At 45.4% G+C, this 14,035-nt stretch overlaps 1 protein-coding gene across 1 annotated transcript in view; it reads right to left on the bottom strand.

Moving 5' to 3' along the window:
- Positions 1-14,035, bottom strand: part of LOC117509439 (zinc finger and BTB domain-containing protein 16-A-like) — an 87,214-nt gene that overhangs the window by 55,884 nt on the left and 17,295 nt on the right. Inside the window, exon 3 of the mRNA XM_034169137.1 lies at positions 10,386-10,483. Coding sequence (XP_034025028.1) covers positions 10,386-10,483 — 98 coding nt within the window. The remainder of the gene's footprint in view (positions 1-10,385; positions 10,484-14,035) is intronic.

Below are 14,035 nucleotides of genomic sequence, written 5' to 3'. Positions count from 1 at the left end.
AGTTATCCGTTTAGCTTTATAAAAGCTAACTTTTCAGTGAGCGGATTAACAGTTATCGAAACTAACGTTTTGCTTAGCTGTGCCCACCACTGCAAACAGGTAATTAAAGGTTAAATAAGGATTTTAGTAATCATTTAACTTGTTCATGTTAGTTAATGCAGTAATAAGCATTAACTAACAGATAATTAAGGGTTAAATGTTTTTAATCATCATTTAACTTGTTTGTGTTAGTTAATGCAGTAATAAGCATGGGCTAACAGGTAATTAAGGGTTAAATAAGGTTTTTAGTAGTCATGTAACTTGTTCATGTTAGTTAATGCAATAATAAACATTAAAAAAACAGGTAATTGAGGGTTAAATCAGATGTTTAGTAATCATTACATATGAATAAACGCTATAGTAAATGGTTAAGTGTGCTTTTTTCCAATGTGTAAGGTTCCTGGTTCAATATAATTATATGGAGTTGGGTCAGGAAGGGCATTCGATAGGCACACCTCAAACGGGGAGAGGCCGGTGGCAGAAGACACCTGACTGTTGTGTGCATACTCAATCCAGGCCAGATGGTTACTCCAGGCCGTTGGGTGCGCGGATGTCACACAGCTGAGGGTCTGTTCCAACTCTTGGTTGGCCCGTTCTGCCTGCCCGTTCGTCTGTGGGTGGTACCCGGACGAGAGGCTCACGGTGGCCCCCAGTTCTCTGCAGAAACTCCTCCAGACCTGTGAGGAGAACTGAGGACCACGATCTGAGACAATGTCAGTTGGTATCCCATGCAGACGAACGACGTGGTGGACCAGGAGGTCAGCAGTCTCCTGGGCCGTTGGGAGCTTCGGGAGGGCCACGAAGTGGGCCACCTTGGAGAATTGGTCCACTATCGTGAGGATGGTCGTCATGCCCTGGGACGGCGGGAGGCCCGTGACGAAATCCAGGCAGATATGGGACCAGGGGCGATGAGGCACCGGGAGCGGCTGGAGAAGTCCTTGGGTCCTCTTATGGTCTGCCTTGCCCCTGGCACAGGTGGTGCTGGCCTGGATATACTCCCGGATGTCGGCTTCCATAGACGCCCACCAGAAGCACTGCCGGACAACTGCCATGGTCCTTCACACCCCTGGATGACAGGAGAGCTTGGAACCGTGACAGAAATCCAAGACTGCAGCTCTGGCCTCTGGTGGGACGTACAGACGATTTTTTTGGTCCCGTTCCGGGGTCCAGGTTCCATGCCATGGCCTCCCGGGCGGTCTCCTCCATGTCCCAGGTGAGGGTAGCCACGATAGCGGACTCCGGAACGATGGGCTCCGGTGGATCCGACAGCTCAGTTTTGACTTCGTCTTCATGTACCCGGGACAAGGCATCTGATCTTTGGTTCTTGGTCCCGGGGCGATTGGTGATCCGGAAGTCAAAACGCCCGAAGAACAGTGACCAGCGGGCTTGCCTGGGGTTCAGCCGCTTGGCGGTCCTGATATACTCCAAGTTTCGATGGTCAGTGAAAAACGTGAACGACACAGACGCTCCCTCCAACAGGTGTCTCCACTCCTCAAGAGCCTCTTTCACCGCAAGGAGTTCTCGGTTGCCGACGTCATAGTTCCGTTCAGCCGGGGTCAAACTGCGAGAAAAGTAGGCACACGGGTGAAGAACCTTATCGGTCTCTCCGCTCTGGGATAGCACGGCTCCTATCCCTGAGTCAGAGGCGTCCACTTCAACCACAAACTGGCGGCCAGGGTCGGGCTGCACCAGAACTGGTGCAGTCGAGAACCGTCGTTTCAACTCCCTGAACGTGGCTTCGCACCGATCCGACCAGGTGAAGGGGACTTTTGGAGAGGTCAGGGCTGTCAGGGGGCTAACTACCTGACTGTAGCCCTTAATGAACCTCCTGTAGAAATTTGCAAAGCCGAGGAACTGTTGCAGCTTCCTACGGCTTGTTGGTTGGGGCCAATCTCTCACCGCCGCAACCTTGGCCGGATCAGGGGCGACGGAGTTGGAGGAGATGATAAACCCCAGGAAGGACAAAGAAGTATGGTGGAACTCGCACTTCTCGCCCTTCACAAACAAACGGTTCTCCAGCAACTGCTGCAGGACCTGACGTACATGCTGGACATGAGTCTCAGGATCCGGAGAAAAGATGAGTATATCGTCCAGATATACAAAGACGAATCGGTGCAGGAAATCCCGCAAGACGTCGTTAACCAAAGCTTGGAACGTCGCGGGGGCGTTAGTGAGGCCGAACGGCATGACCAGGTACTCAAAATGACCTAACGGGGTGTTAAATGCCGTCTTCCACTCGTCTCCCTTCCGGATCCGAACCAAGTGGTATGCATTTCTAAGATCCAACTTGGTGAAGATTTTGGCTCCATGCAGGGGCGTGAACACTGAATCTAACAGGGGCAACGGGTATCGATTGTGAACTGTAATCTCATTCAGCCCCCTGTAATCAATGCATGGACGGAGTCCGCCGTCTTTCTTGCCCACAAAAAAGAAACCTGCACCCATCGGGGAGGTGGAATTCCGGATCAGCCCGGCAGCTAATGAGTCCCGGATGTAGGTCTCCATTGATTCGCGCTCAGGTCGTGATAGATTGTACAGCCTGCTGGATGGGAACTCAACGCCCGGAATCAAATCAATGGCACAATCATACGGACGGTGCGGGGGAAGGGTGAGCGCCAGATCCTTGCTGAAGACGTCAGCAAGATCGTGGTACTCAACCGGCACTGCCGTCAGATTGGGAGGGACTTTGACCTCCTCCTTAGCCTGTAAACCGGGAGGAACCGAGGATCCTAAACGCACCCGATGGCAGGTTTCGCTCCACTGAACCACCACCCCAGACGGCCAATCAATCCGGGGATTGTGTTTCAACATCCAAGGGAAGCCAAAAATCATGCGGGAGGTAGAAGGAGTCACAAAAAACTCGATCTCCTCCCGATGATTTCCAGACACCACCAGAGTTACAGGTTGTGTCTTGTGCGTGATTAAAGGGAGAAGGGTGCCATCTAGTGCCCGCACCTGCAATGGCGAAGGGAGCGCCACCAGAGGGAGCCCTACCTCCCTAGCCCATCTGCTGTCTAGCAGATTCCCTTCTGACCCCGTGTCCACCAGTGCTGGGGCTTGAAGGGTTAAATCCGCAGTCTCTCTGCAGATGCTCACTCGAGCCGCAGACAAAGCACTCCCCGCGGGCCAGCCTCCTCTGTCTGTTAGGTGGTCTAAATATGGCCCTGCTCGTGTCCATAGCTTCGTCAGCAGGGGGAGCTGTAGCCACACGGAGCGTTGAGGCTGTGGAGCGTGGGGAGGGCGGAACCTAGGGATGGCGCATGCACGGCCACGTCCTTCGTCTCGCTCCCGACGGCGTTCCTCTAACCGATTGTCTAACCGTATAACGAGATCAATAAACCCATCTAGATCCCGCGGTTCTTCCTTGGCTACCAGGTGCTCCTTCAGGACCGACGACGGTCCGTTTATGAAGGCGGCGCGGAGCGCAACGTTATTCCAGCCGGACCTCGCAGCCGCGATGCGGAAGGCGACTGCATATTCGGCTGCGCTCCGGCGCCCCTGTCTCATAGACAGCAGCACAGTTGAAGCAGTCTCTCCTCTATTAGGGTGACCAAAAACTCCCTCACAAACCCAGTATAAGTGGTAAGGAGCCGTCAATTTTGCTCCCAAAGTGCTGTAGCCCAAGCGCGTGCCTCACCACGAAGCAAGTTAATTACATAAGCCACCTTACTGGCATCAGACGCATACATGACGGGACGTTGTGCAAAGACGAGCGAACACTGCATAAGAAAGTCCGCGCACGTCTCCACACAACCTCCGTACGGCTCTGGGGGACTTATGTATGCTTCAGGGGATGGTCGGGGGGGTCGTTGAACGACCAGTGGAACGTCTATATTCTGCACCGGGTCGGCAGGAGGAGGAGCTGCAGCAGCGCCCTGAGCGCGCGCTTCCACCTGCGCGGTGAGAGCCTCCATCCTGCGGTTAAGGATGACGTTTTGCTCGGTCATCAAATCCAACCGAGCGGTAAAGGCGGTGAGGATTTGCTGCAACTCACCAATCACGCCTCCTGCAGATGCCTGTGCACCCTGCTCTTCCATTGGTTGTCCAACAGATGGTTGACGCCCCTCGGGATCCATGACGCTGGCCGAGATATCCTGTTGGGAAAGTGTAGTGACACGGACCCACAATAGGGGGCGCAAATGATCGGACAATGAAAGAGTCGAATATGAACACTTTACTGTTGTGAAAGAGCACAACAAAAACACAGAGGATTACAGAATTTGAGCAAACAGTCAATTCACAAAGGTGACGTGTGGGCAGGCTCGAGGATAGAAGACGTCTGTCCTGAGAAGAACCGGAACCACACGATTTCCTCCGCCACCGAACCTGGAGAATACCGGAGCCGCCAAGTTCCGAGTCCCCAGGTGGCCACCGTCTCCGAGTGTCGGATCTGGTACTGCTGGCGAGGAGCAAAAACAGTCATATGTGGGTGCGTGCACACCCAGAAACAAAAATGATGGGAATTCCACCTTCACCTCTAACACACACTCGTGCAGCTCCTGTCTAACCACTTATTTGGTTGGGGTGTGAAGCGAAGCCGTCGCTGATCCCACCAAACGCCAATCTCTCAGATAGGGAACACCACAGGAAAGCGGCTGCAAAAAGAGTTCAGACTAAGACACAGTTTAGTGTTAAGGCTGAGAATATTACCTTCACAGGTAGATGATATCTCAGCAACGAGGTGGAGATGACGTCCGGTTTTTATGGAGTGGAATGATGAGGTGTAGATGGATGACAGCTGTCATGAGATAATGAGTGACAGCTGTCACCCCCGGCTGTGTCCTTGGCGGCAGCGCCCTCTCGTGCCTGAAGCCCGCACTTCAGGCAGGGTGCCCTCTGGTGGTGGGCCAGCAGTACCTCCTCTTCTGGCGGCCCACACAACAGCAGCTCTATCTTGGATAACTATTAGTTAATGCATGAACTAATAGTTATTAGTTAATGCTTACTGCTTAGAATTAACTGTGTTTAGTAATGTTTACAGTGCATCATCAAAGTATTCATAGCGCTTCCTTTTTCCACATTTTGTTTTGTTACAGACTTATTCCAAAATGGAGTAAATTAATTTTTTCCTGCAAAATTCTACTCACAGAACCCCATAATGACAACATGAAAAAAGCTTGGGTTTTGGGGGGGAAAGTTTTGCAAATTTATTAAAAATAAATAAAGAAATCACATGTATATAAGTATTCAAACCCTTTGCTCAATACTTTGTTTATGTTTTGATATCTTGGCTGTGTGCTTAGGGTCATTGTCCTGCTGAATGATGAACCATCACCCCAGTTTGAGGTCAAAAGCGCTCTGGAGCAAGTTTTCATCCAGGGTGTTTCTGTACATTTCTGCATTCATCTTTCCCTCAATCCTGACTAGTCTCCCAGTTCCTGCTGCTGAAAAACATCCCCCAAAGCATGATGCTGCCACCACCGTGCTTCACTGTATGGATGGTGCCTGGTTTCCTTGAGCCATAACACCTGACATTAATGCAAATTCAGTTCAATCTTTGACTCGTCATACCAGAAAATTTTGTTTCTCATAGTCTGAGTTCTTCAACTGTGTTTTGGCAAACTCCAAGTGTGCTGCCATGTGCCTTTTACTAAGGAGTGGCTTCCGCCTGGCCACTCTACCATACAGGCCTGATTGTTGCAGAGATGGTTGTCCTTCTGGAAGGTTCTCCTCTCTCCACAGAGGAATGCTGGAGCTCTGACAGAGTGACCATCAGGTTCTTGGTCACCTCCTTGACTAAGGCCCTTCTCCTCGGATCGCTCAGTTTCGACGGGCGGCCAGGCGGAAGGGCCCTGGTGCAGCCGAACTTCTTCCATTTACAGATGATGGAGACCACTGTGCTCATTGAAACCTTCAAAGTCGGTGGGTCACGGAGCTTTCTCTTATTGTGCCCCTGTTTTGTGGAATGATCTCCCTGCGTCAATAAAATAGTCAGATTCTGTAGAGACTTTCAAGTGCAGACTTAAGATGCACTTATTTTCCTTTTCGTATGGCTAGCATACTGGCATAATATCTTACTATGCTTTTTACTCTTTTTAAATTCATTTTATCAGGAAATGGAGTGTGCCATGGGCTCAACTTTATCTAATTTCTGAGTCTTTTAGTGAAGCTTAGGGCTAGTGGCCAGCGATTACCTTAGTATTTTTTGTTGTTGTTGTTTTTCTTGTTGCTTAATGCTGACAAATTACACTATATTTGTTGTCTTTCTGATGCCTGATTCAGTTTTTTTCCCTCTGTTTGAGGTGCAGCTCCATCCAGAGATGGGTGTGGTGTCTGTTTCTGAAACCCTCCTGTCTTGTGCACAGGCAAAATTTCCTGTGTGTTCGTTTTGTGAATGGTTTTGTAATTTGTGTCTGTAGCATGGCCCAAGCAGAGGGTCACCCCTTTGAGTCTGGTCTGCTTGAGGTTTCTTCCTCAGAGGGAGTTTTTTTTCTTACCATTATCACCTGTGTGCTTGGGCTGGGGGTTGTAAGGTTAGACCTTACTTGTGTGAAGCGCCTTGATGCAACTTTGTTGTGATTTGGTGCTATGTAAATGAAATAAATTAAATTAATTCATGGAAAAGGCTGTGAATACTTATGTACATGTGATTTCTCAGGTTTTTTATTTCTAATAAATTTGATATATATATATATATATATATATATATATATGTGTGTGTGTATACTCGGACAAGCCCAGCTCTCCACAATTTCTCTTATACTCACTCGACTGGTAAGCACTGAAAGCCAAGATAGGCATGTCCCAACTTGTCCTTTAACACTCCGAAACGGAGGTGTTCCTTTGTCTCGCTCCATCAGCGAATCGGTCGTGACGCGCGAAGCCTCCGCGCGGCTTTCCATGACAAAATCTCGTTAAAAGTGAAATCTGCCGGAAAATGGCTGATGTCCAGCTCTTGTGATAACCAGAGAAATTGCACACGATGGTCCCGGCTCCACACAGCGATTCGTTTAGAAATGATGTGGTGGTTTCTGCCTCTCGATGGCGGCTCGGAGTGCGGCGCGCCGTGCGCAATTGTGGGTCATCCTTAAAGCTGTAGTGACACTCCTTATTCTCTGTGAAGCCCGTAAAATTTTCACCGAAAGCCAAAAAATTTTTTCGAATGGTTTCCAGCTGCCTGTCTCTAACAGTTTCTGAAAAAAATTCTGATGGACAAAAAGCCCAAATCATTCCGCCATTTCCTCGCAATGAAACGACGACGAGAGGGGTGGACCGGTGCTCACTCAAAGCCTGCCCACTGGCGAATGACGTAACTGACAGGCGTGAAAAAACTCGCGCATGCGCACGAAGGTTCAAGCTTGGCTGACATCAAAACATATGAATCAAATCCATATATTTTTTGCATAAAATAAAAAGGTCGGATTCTTTTCTCACAGACCTTGTATCTGTATAATTTACTAACATACAAATGAATATCTTGAATAACAAGAACACTATTAATGAATGGTTACTAAACACAGTTAAACTTAAATACGGTAATAACTTATGTTTGTTAACGTACCTGGGCCGTATTATAAAGTGCTCCTGATTAATTTATGGTCATGCTCCAGGATGAATCATCAATAATGTCTTCTTTCTGGTTGTCTTTTCCCATCTCTGCACTGCCCATGTCTGAGACGTACATCCTGGCTTTACCTTTAGTGTTGCATGACTGTAGAATAAAGGTGAGGAACCTTTATTCTACAGTCATGCAACACTTATTTTCTTCCATTTTTCAGCAGTTTGACATGAATGATACAGACATGCAAATTTGTTGATAACCTGTTTACAGCAACATGTTCACAGCTGTTCCTTATTATGAGGACAAGAAAAGGTCAAGCTATATTTAGCAGATTTTGATGAGAGACTTTACGTCCCTGATGGCTTGAGTTTTGCAGGACTCTGACATTGTCATGTTGGCTCAAACTGTTGTCTGTCACGAATGTCAACTTCTCAACCCTAAGCTATCTACAAAGTTTTGTTAACTTTTAACGGAATAGCCGACACCCATTGATCTGTTTTCTCACTGACAGACGAGACAGCACGCCGGTTCAGGACTGTTAAACAAGACTACTTCACCTGTAGGATCGTCTAAAATGACTCACTGCTTTGTGCAGTCAGTAGCCTACCTAAAGCTACAGTGTGTAAGATTTACTGTCATCTGGTGGTGAGGTTGCAGATTGCAACTTCACCACCAGATTGTCACTGGTGGCCATTTTATTTCCCTTCACGTTTTTGCATCTTTGGTGACTGGGATTTATGCTCCTTTGTCTTCTCTTGTGATCAGCAATATGCATAATCTTCTGTTTTACAAAAATGAGGGCACTCAAAGTGGTCAGCCTGCACTAGCAACCAGTAGACAGTGTATCAAGGACACTGATTCCTCTTCCTTTTTCTTCAGTCTTCCAGCTTTGTTGCAAAATGCAAACAACATAGTAAGTATGTCTCTTTTAGCTTTCTGTGTCAGTATTGCGGTGCAATATGGTGGCCTCCACGAGGGGGCCCCCTCCCATGTGGATATGAAGTGCTCATTCTAAGCTCACGAAAACACATTGATTTGTTGTTGCAGGTAATTATGCAGTCATGAACAAATGGTTATGAATGCTATTCCATTTATGCTAGCAACCGTAAATCTTACACACTGTAGCTTTAACAATCAGTCAGAAGTTCTTACAGAAAGCTTTTCATGTTTGCCATCTTTCTCATGGAGTTGATACAGTAAAGAATCACAGTTGATGGGTCAGCATTTCACTGACGTCGCTGTTAGCACAGTGACCTGTTATGGTGCTGAAGAAGGCGTGGCGTATGAAGAAGTACTTTTTACCGTTTTATATGGAAGAACTCATGAAGCCAATAATAACATTCATTCAAGATCGTAAACTTGATTTCACCTGTTCATAGTGTCCCAGCTATCTGTACACATTTCTTGGCGGATCACAGTGCCCCTGTTCTTTCACTGACTGCATACTCTAGTATGTCACCCTTTGAGCATCTTTGAGATGCCTCTTGCATGTGAAAGCTGCCACCGGTATCCAACAACTTAACATAGCACAAGTCTGGGATTGGTTCCAAAAGGCCACCGTCAGTCTCCTTATCCAGTCTGATAAGGAGACGTGCGTTACACTATAAAAGTGTGAATTCTTTAAAATAACTCAAAACTTGTGTCTCCCAACTCTCCCAACTAGCTGGAGACAGTCAAGAGCCAACTGAATCATTTCCACATGTCCCATTCACATTTATTAATTCAGGACACTGAGATCAGATGCAACGTTTGTGTTTTATTCTGACTTATGACTAAGACACCAAGATACTTGGAACTCCTCCACTTGTGACAGTAACTGTCCCCTGACCCAGAGGGGACAATCTGCCTTTTTCCAACAGAAAACCATGGTCTCATGGTCTCTTCTGAGGTACTGATCCTCATCCCAGTTGCTTCACGCTCTGCCTCAAACCTGCCCAGTGTGCATTGGAGGTCACTGTCTGAAAGCCAACAAAAGCGCATCATCTGCAAAAAAAGTTACCAAACTGGACACTCTCCAATCCCTGACTGCACCTTGAAATTCCGTCCATGAAAAAACACAAACAGGATCGATGACAAGGGGAAGCCCTTGTACAGTCCATCACCCACCAGGAACAGCTATCGGCATCATGTAACTGGACTCTTTCTGTCACGATGGGCTCCTTTGTCCCGCCATCGACATCATGCCATCCTACCTAAACATACTTTTCCGACCTTAATGCAGGAGCCTTAATGAGAGTAACACTGCCTTAAAATAAATTTGCATGAGTCAGCAACAGTGTGGACACGAGATAAGATTTGGAATGATATCATTCTGATTTTACTGTAATTTAAAAGAATCAGGTTTTTCTCAGTGTCAGCAGACTGTCACAATCCTCAGACGACAGAGAGGGGACAGGGAGCTCGCTTTGTCCGTGCACATATTGTTACTGAGATTTTTGTTGTAGTTTCATTTTTAGTTGCTGATCTGTGGCACCCCCCCCCCCCCCCCCCCCCCCCCGTTCCTGTTTCTCTGTTTTGGATAAAGTAGCTGGGAGAGCAGTCAGGTCTGATTAAGTCTACATTTGGGTACAGTGTGTTACTGAACACACATCTGCGAGCGAGCCATCACACACGCTTCAGAACACTGGCAGAACACCCAGGCCTGCCGGCAGCTGATGATGTCATCACTCAGAAGGGGCAGAGCTGGCAAGCTGCCCGCGCCGCCAAAAAAAAAAACAAAGAGACAGACAGAGAGAAAGAGAGAGGAGGGTGCATGGGCCTAATCATGGAACATAGAAGTGAACTGTGGTGTTTTAGACGTGGCCGCACTGTCAGGATGCATCCTCACCGCTGAATGGACAAATACCTGTGTGAGACAACATGTGCATCCTCAGCCGCATGCTGTCCTGGAAGTGTTTACCACAGAATTCACAGCCGTGGCCCTTCTCATCGCTGTGCAGCCTCCTGTGGAAAGACACCAGCACGAACGCAAACACGTTAGCGGGAAAAAGGACAAGGCGGAACACGTGGAAAAATACAAGACGCCTTTTTTCTATAAGGTGCTCCCAAACGTGGCAGCATTGTTGTCCTGGTAACAAGGGGAGCGTGTTTTTAATTCCACCAAGAATTCCTGACTGAATACAACATCATTAGTGTAAGAGGCCCTCGGAGTGGTGAATCACGAAAGCATGAATGCTAGCAGAGCACAGACAATGGGATATCTGGCTAATTTCAGAGCGCAGACATACAGTACAATGCGCCTCCTCCTGCCAGCTCTGGATGCACACACACACACACACACACGTGTGTGCGTCTCCTGTAACTGCTGTGAAAAGTAGAAAAGTTATTTTTCTGAATTTTTCTGAAGCTCATATTCTATCATATTATGCACATCCAAGCATGTACGACATCTGTACTGTTATATCACCACCATTCTAACAAACAACCTCCAACAACTTCCAACACACTCGATCCATCTGAATGTCCATTAACACATGAAGCTCCACTGTGTAACTGGACCTTCACTTTGTGATTGATACTTTCTGTTGGCTGAACAGATTTGATTTTACCAGGGTTTTTTTTTTTTTTTTGATGATGATGATGATGATGTTCACATCATAGCATTCCTTTTATTTTGGTATCTTCACGCTAGAGAGAAAATCTGCGAGGATTTGATCATTTATTGCTGCAAAATGTATTTACCGTATTTTCCAAAGTGTAAGTCACATCTGTTTAAAAAAAAATGCCTCTTGAAGAGGAAAAACACTCATATATAAGTTGCACTGGAGTATAAGTCACACCTTTTTTCTGTATTATCAGGTCTTTATTTTGTGATTTTTGTGCATTGTTGTAGAGAACTTTTTATTACTGACATTTATTATTTTATTATTGCGGTTTATTTTGTTTAGTGAATTGATTCCATGAAAATTCTATATAAATACTCATCAGAATTATTTATTATTAATAACGACATTTCCTCTTATTTTTTGGTGTATAAGTCGCACCAGAGTCTAAGTTGAACCGGACAGAGTATAAATTGGACCTTTTTCTGTATTTTAAGATGTAGAATTTTGGATTTTGTGTATTGTTGCAGTGTACTTTTTATTATTGTCTTTTACTCTCCTGTTACTGCAGTGGTAGTGGTCAAGTGGTTAAGTGCACGTGCTTCCATTGTGGAAGGTCACTGGTTCAAAAACCTACCTCTGCCTGTATTCCATCCAATATGTTGCGTCAGGAAGGGCATCCGGCATAAAACTGTCTTTTCGCATTTCGCGCCAAATCAATATGCAGACCCACCTCAGATCTGCTGTGACCAACCTGAAACAAGAGAGCAGCTGAAAGGACTTACTTATTCTTTTATTATTCAAGTTTGTTTATTTAATGATTTGATTCCTTGGAAATTTCTATGTAAATAGTCAATATAATTTTTTATTAGTAAGAACAAACCTGTGATTTTTTTTTTTTTGGTATATAAGTCACAACAGAGTACAAGTCGCAAGACCTCTCAAATGAGTAAAAAAAAAAAAAAAAAAAGGAAAGAAATGTGACTTATACTCTGGAAAATACAGTAAATGTAATTTGTCCAGATATGAGATATGGCTGCAGCGCACAGAACATGACTTTCTTGACATACGTTTAGACTGTTGGTCTGCGTTGGTGGTTGCAAGTCGCAATCCACGCCTGTTCCATTAGGTCATAGATGCCCCAGTGCAGATGTGAGCGGATTGATCCTAATATCGATACTATCGATACCAACGCTGGTATTGATATTGAACAATCCTCGTGTAAAAAGATCGATACTCAAGCTTTTTCCTCTCACGCATGCACTGACTGCTGCCCACGCAGATTCATCAAAGTCCACTCTCTGTCTGTAAGAGCACCGCTGTGCTGTGTCACACAACACGGAGCAGCGCACCCTTGTATTATGGTTTGTCAGCCCTCTACCTCAGGAGATTTTGTTTTAAGTTGTGTTGAGTGATATTTTTTTAAACAAAAATGTTGATTGTGATAATAAAGTATTTTCTTGTCACGTACAATGTTTGGCAAAATTCTATCCTAGGTCTTTTGGATCCTTTGGATCTATGTAGCTTAAATATGAAAAGGTATCGTATCGATATCGGCGATATCGCCTGTATTTATTTGGTATCGGATAAATACCAAAATTCCCGGAATCGCCCACCTCTAGTGTGCAGAACCAGCACAGGATCAGAGACCTCATTTAATCTGTCAAGACCTTTTCCACTAATGCACAATATTTACTGCATTAATACGTTAAGTTCAGCATTGATGAACATCGACAGACTTTTGTCTTTTCTCTTGAATGAACACAAAGTGACATTTGAATCAACATTTCATTTCATACATAAACCAGATGCACATTTGTAGTGTCCTTACTGAACAATTAACCCAGTTTGGTCACAATTTTTAATATTTTTCAGGATTCTTCTTTCACTGCAAGTAATTTCATTCTTTATTTGGAGGTTTCCACCAGGAGACTTACTTATTTTTTAAATTATGTGCCAGGAGACTTTTATTTTGACAGTACTACAGAATGTCACTGTGCTGATCAGGTTTCTGCTCAGTGACGTCATTACAGACCTACAGGAAGTCCATTACATCCTCAAACAGAACCTCTGACCAGAATTCTGAGTGATGCACGTCACAGGATTCCTTTTTTTTCTTCTTCTTCTTTTCGGCCACAAGCACAGACTGTGTCTGTCTGGAACTTGTTACTTTGGTTCTAATCATAGGTTAGTTTAGTTGGAAATAGAGTTCCGGATGTCATGTGACTGGACCTGTTAACGCCACCGTTTCTGGCCGGATGAAGATTCCACAAAGTAAATGAAAATAAACTGTGCCAGTGTTGATTTCAGGCTGTCAAAGTTTACGGCGCAATTTACAAACCAAAACAAATTAAACATCACATTTTCTCATGATCCTGCTGGAGCGCTTTTCACATTAATTTAAAGGATCTAAAATGGACAAAGGTTCCAGAAGGACAGGCTCCAGACACTCATCAAACATGAAAGACTTTCCCTCTGCCATCTGTGGATTTATTACTGAGACTCTTTAGAGGTCAGAGCTGGAAGAGTCGTAGAAGATGAAACCCTGAAGGACAGAAATGCCACTGTGAAAATATCTTCCTAACATATTAATACAGTAATAATATGGCAGGAGACAAGAGCAGTGCATTGATTCATTTGTACATCCTTAAGGTAAAAAAAATAAGTGAAACTATTTACAATTTAATTTAATGGAAATTGTATGAGATAAAAATGAGCCATTAAATTTTGATGATTTTGATGTGGATTCAAGAGTCAAACAGATTCGGCCCTGATTCAGGTCCCCCACTGTACACCTGCAGCTACCAGTAAGTGCCACCAAATATCATCACCTTCATACAACCACTAGGGGGCAGGAAATGTCTGGCAAAAAAAAAAAATCAGAATGAAACAGAATGTTTTGTGACCAGAAATCAACAGTCTGGACACTAGAGCTCGACCGATATAATAGTTT

This window comes from Thalassophryne amazonica, chromosome 4 (genome assembly GCF_902500255.1).
Source record: "Thalassophryne amazonica chromosome 4, fThaAma1.1, whole genome shotgun sequence".
Classification (NCBI taxonomy): Eukaryota; Metazoa; Chordata; class Actinopteri; order Batrachoidiformes; family Batrachoididae; genus Thalassophryne; species Thalassophryne amazonica.
This window is presented reverse-complemented; position numbering and strand designations above follow the sequence as displayed.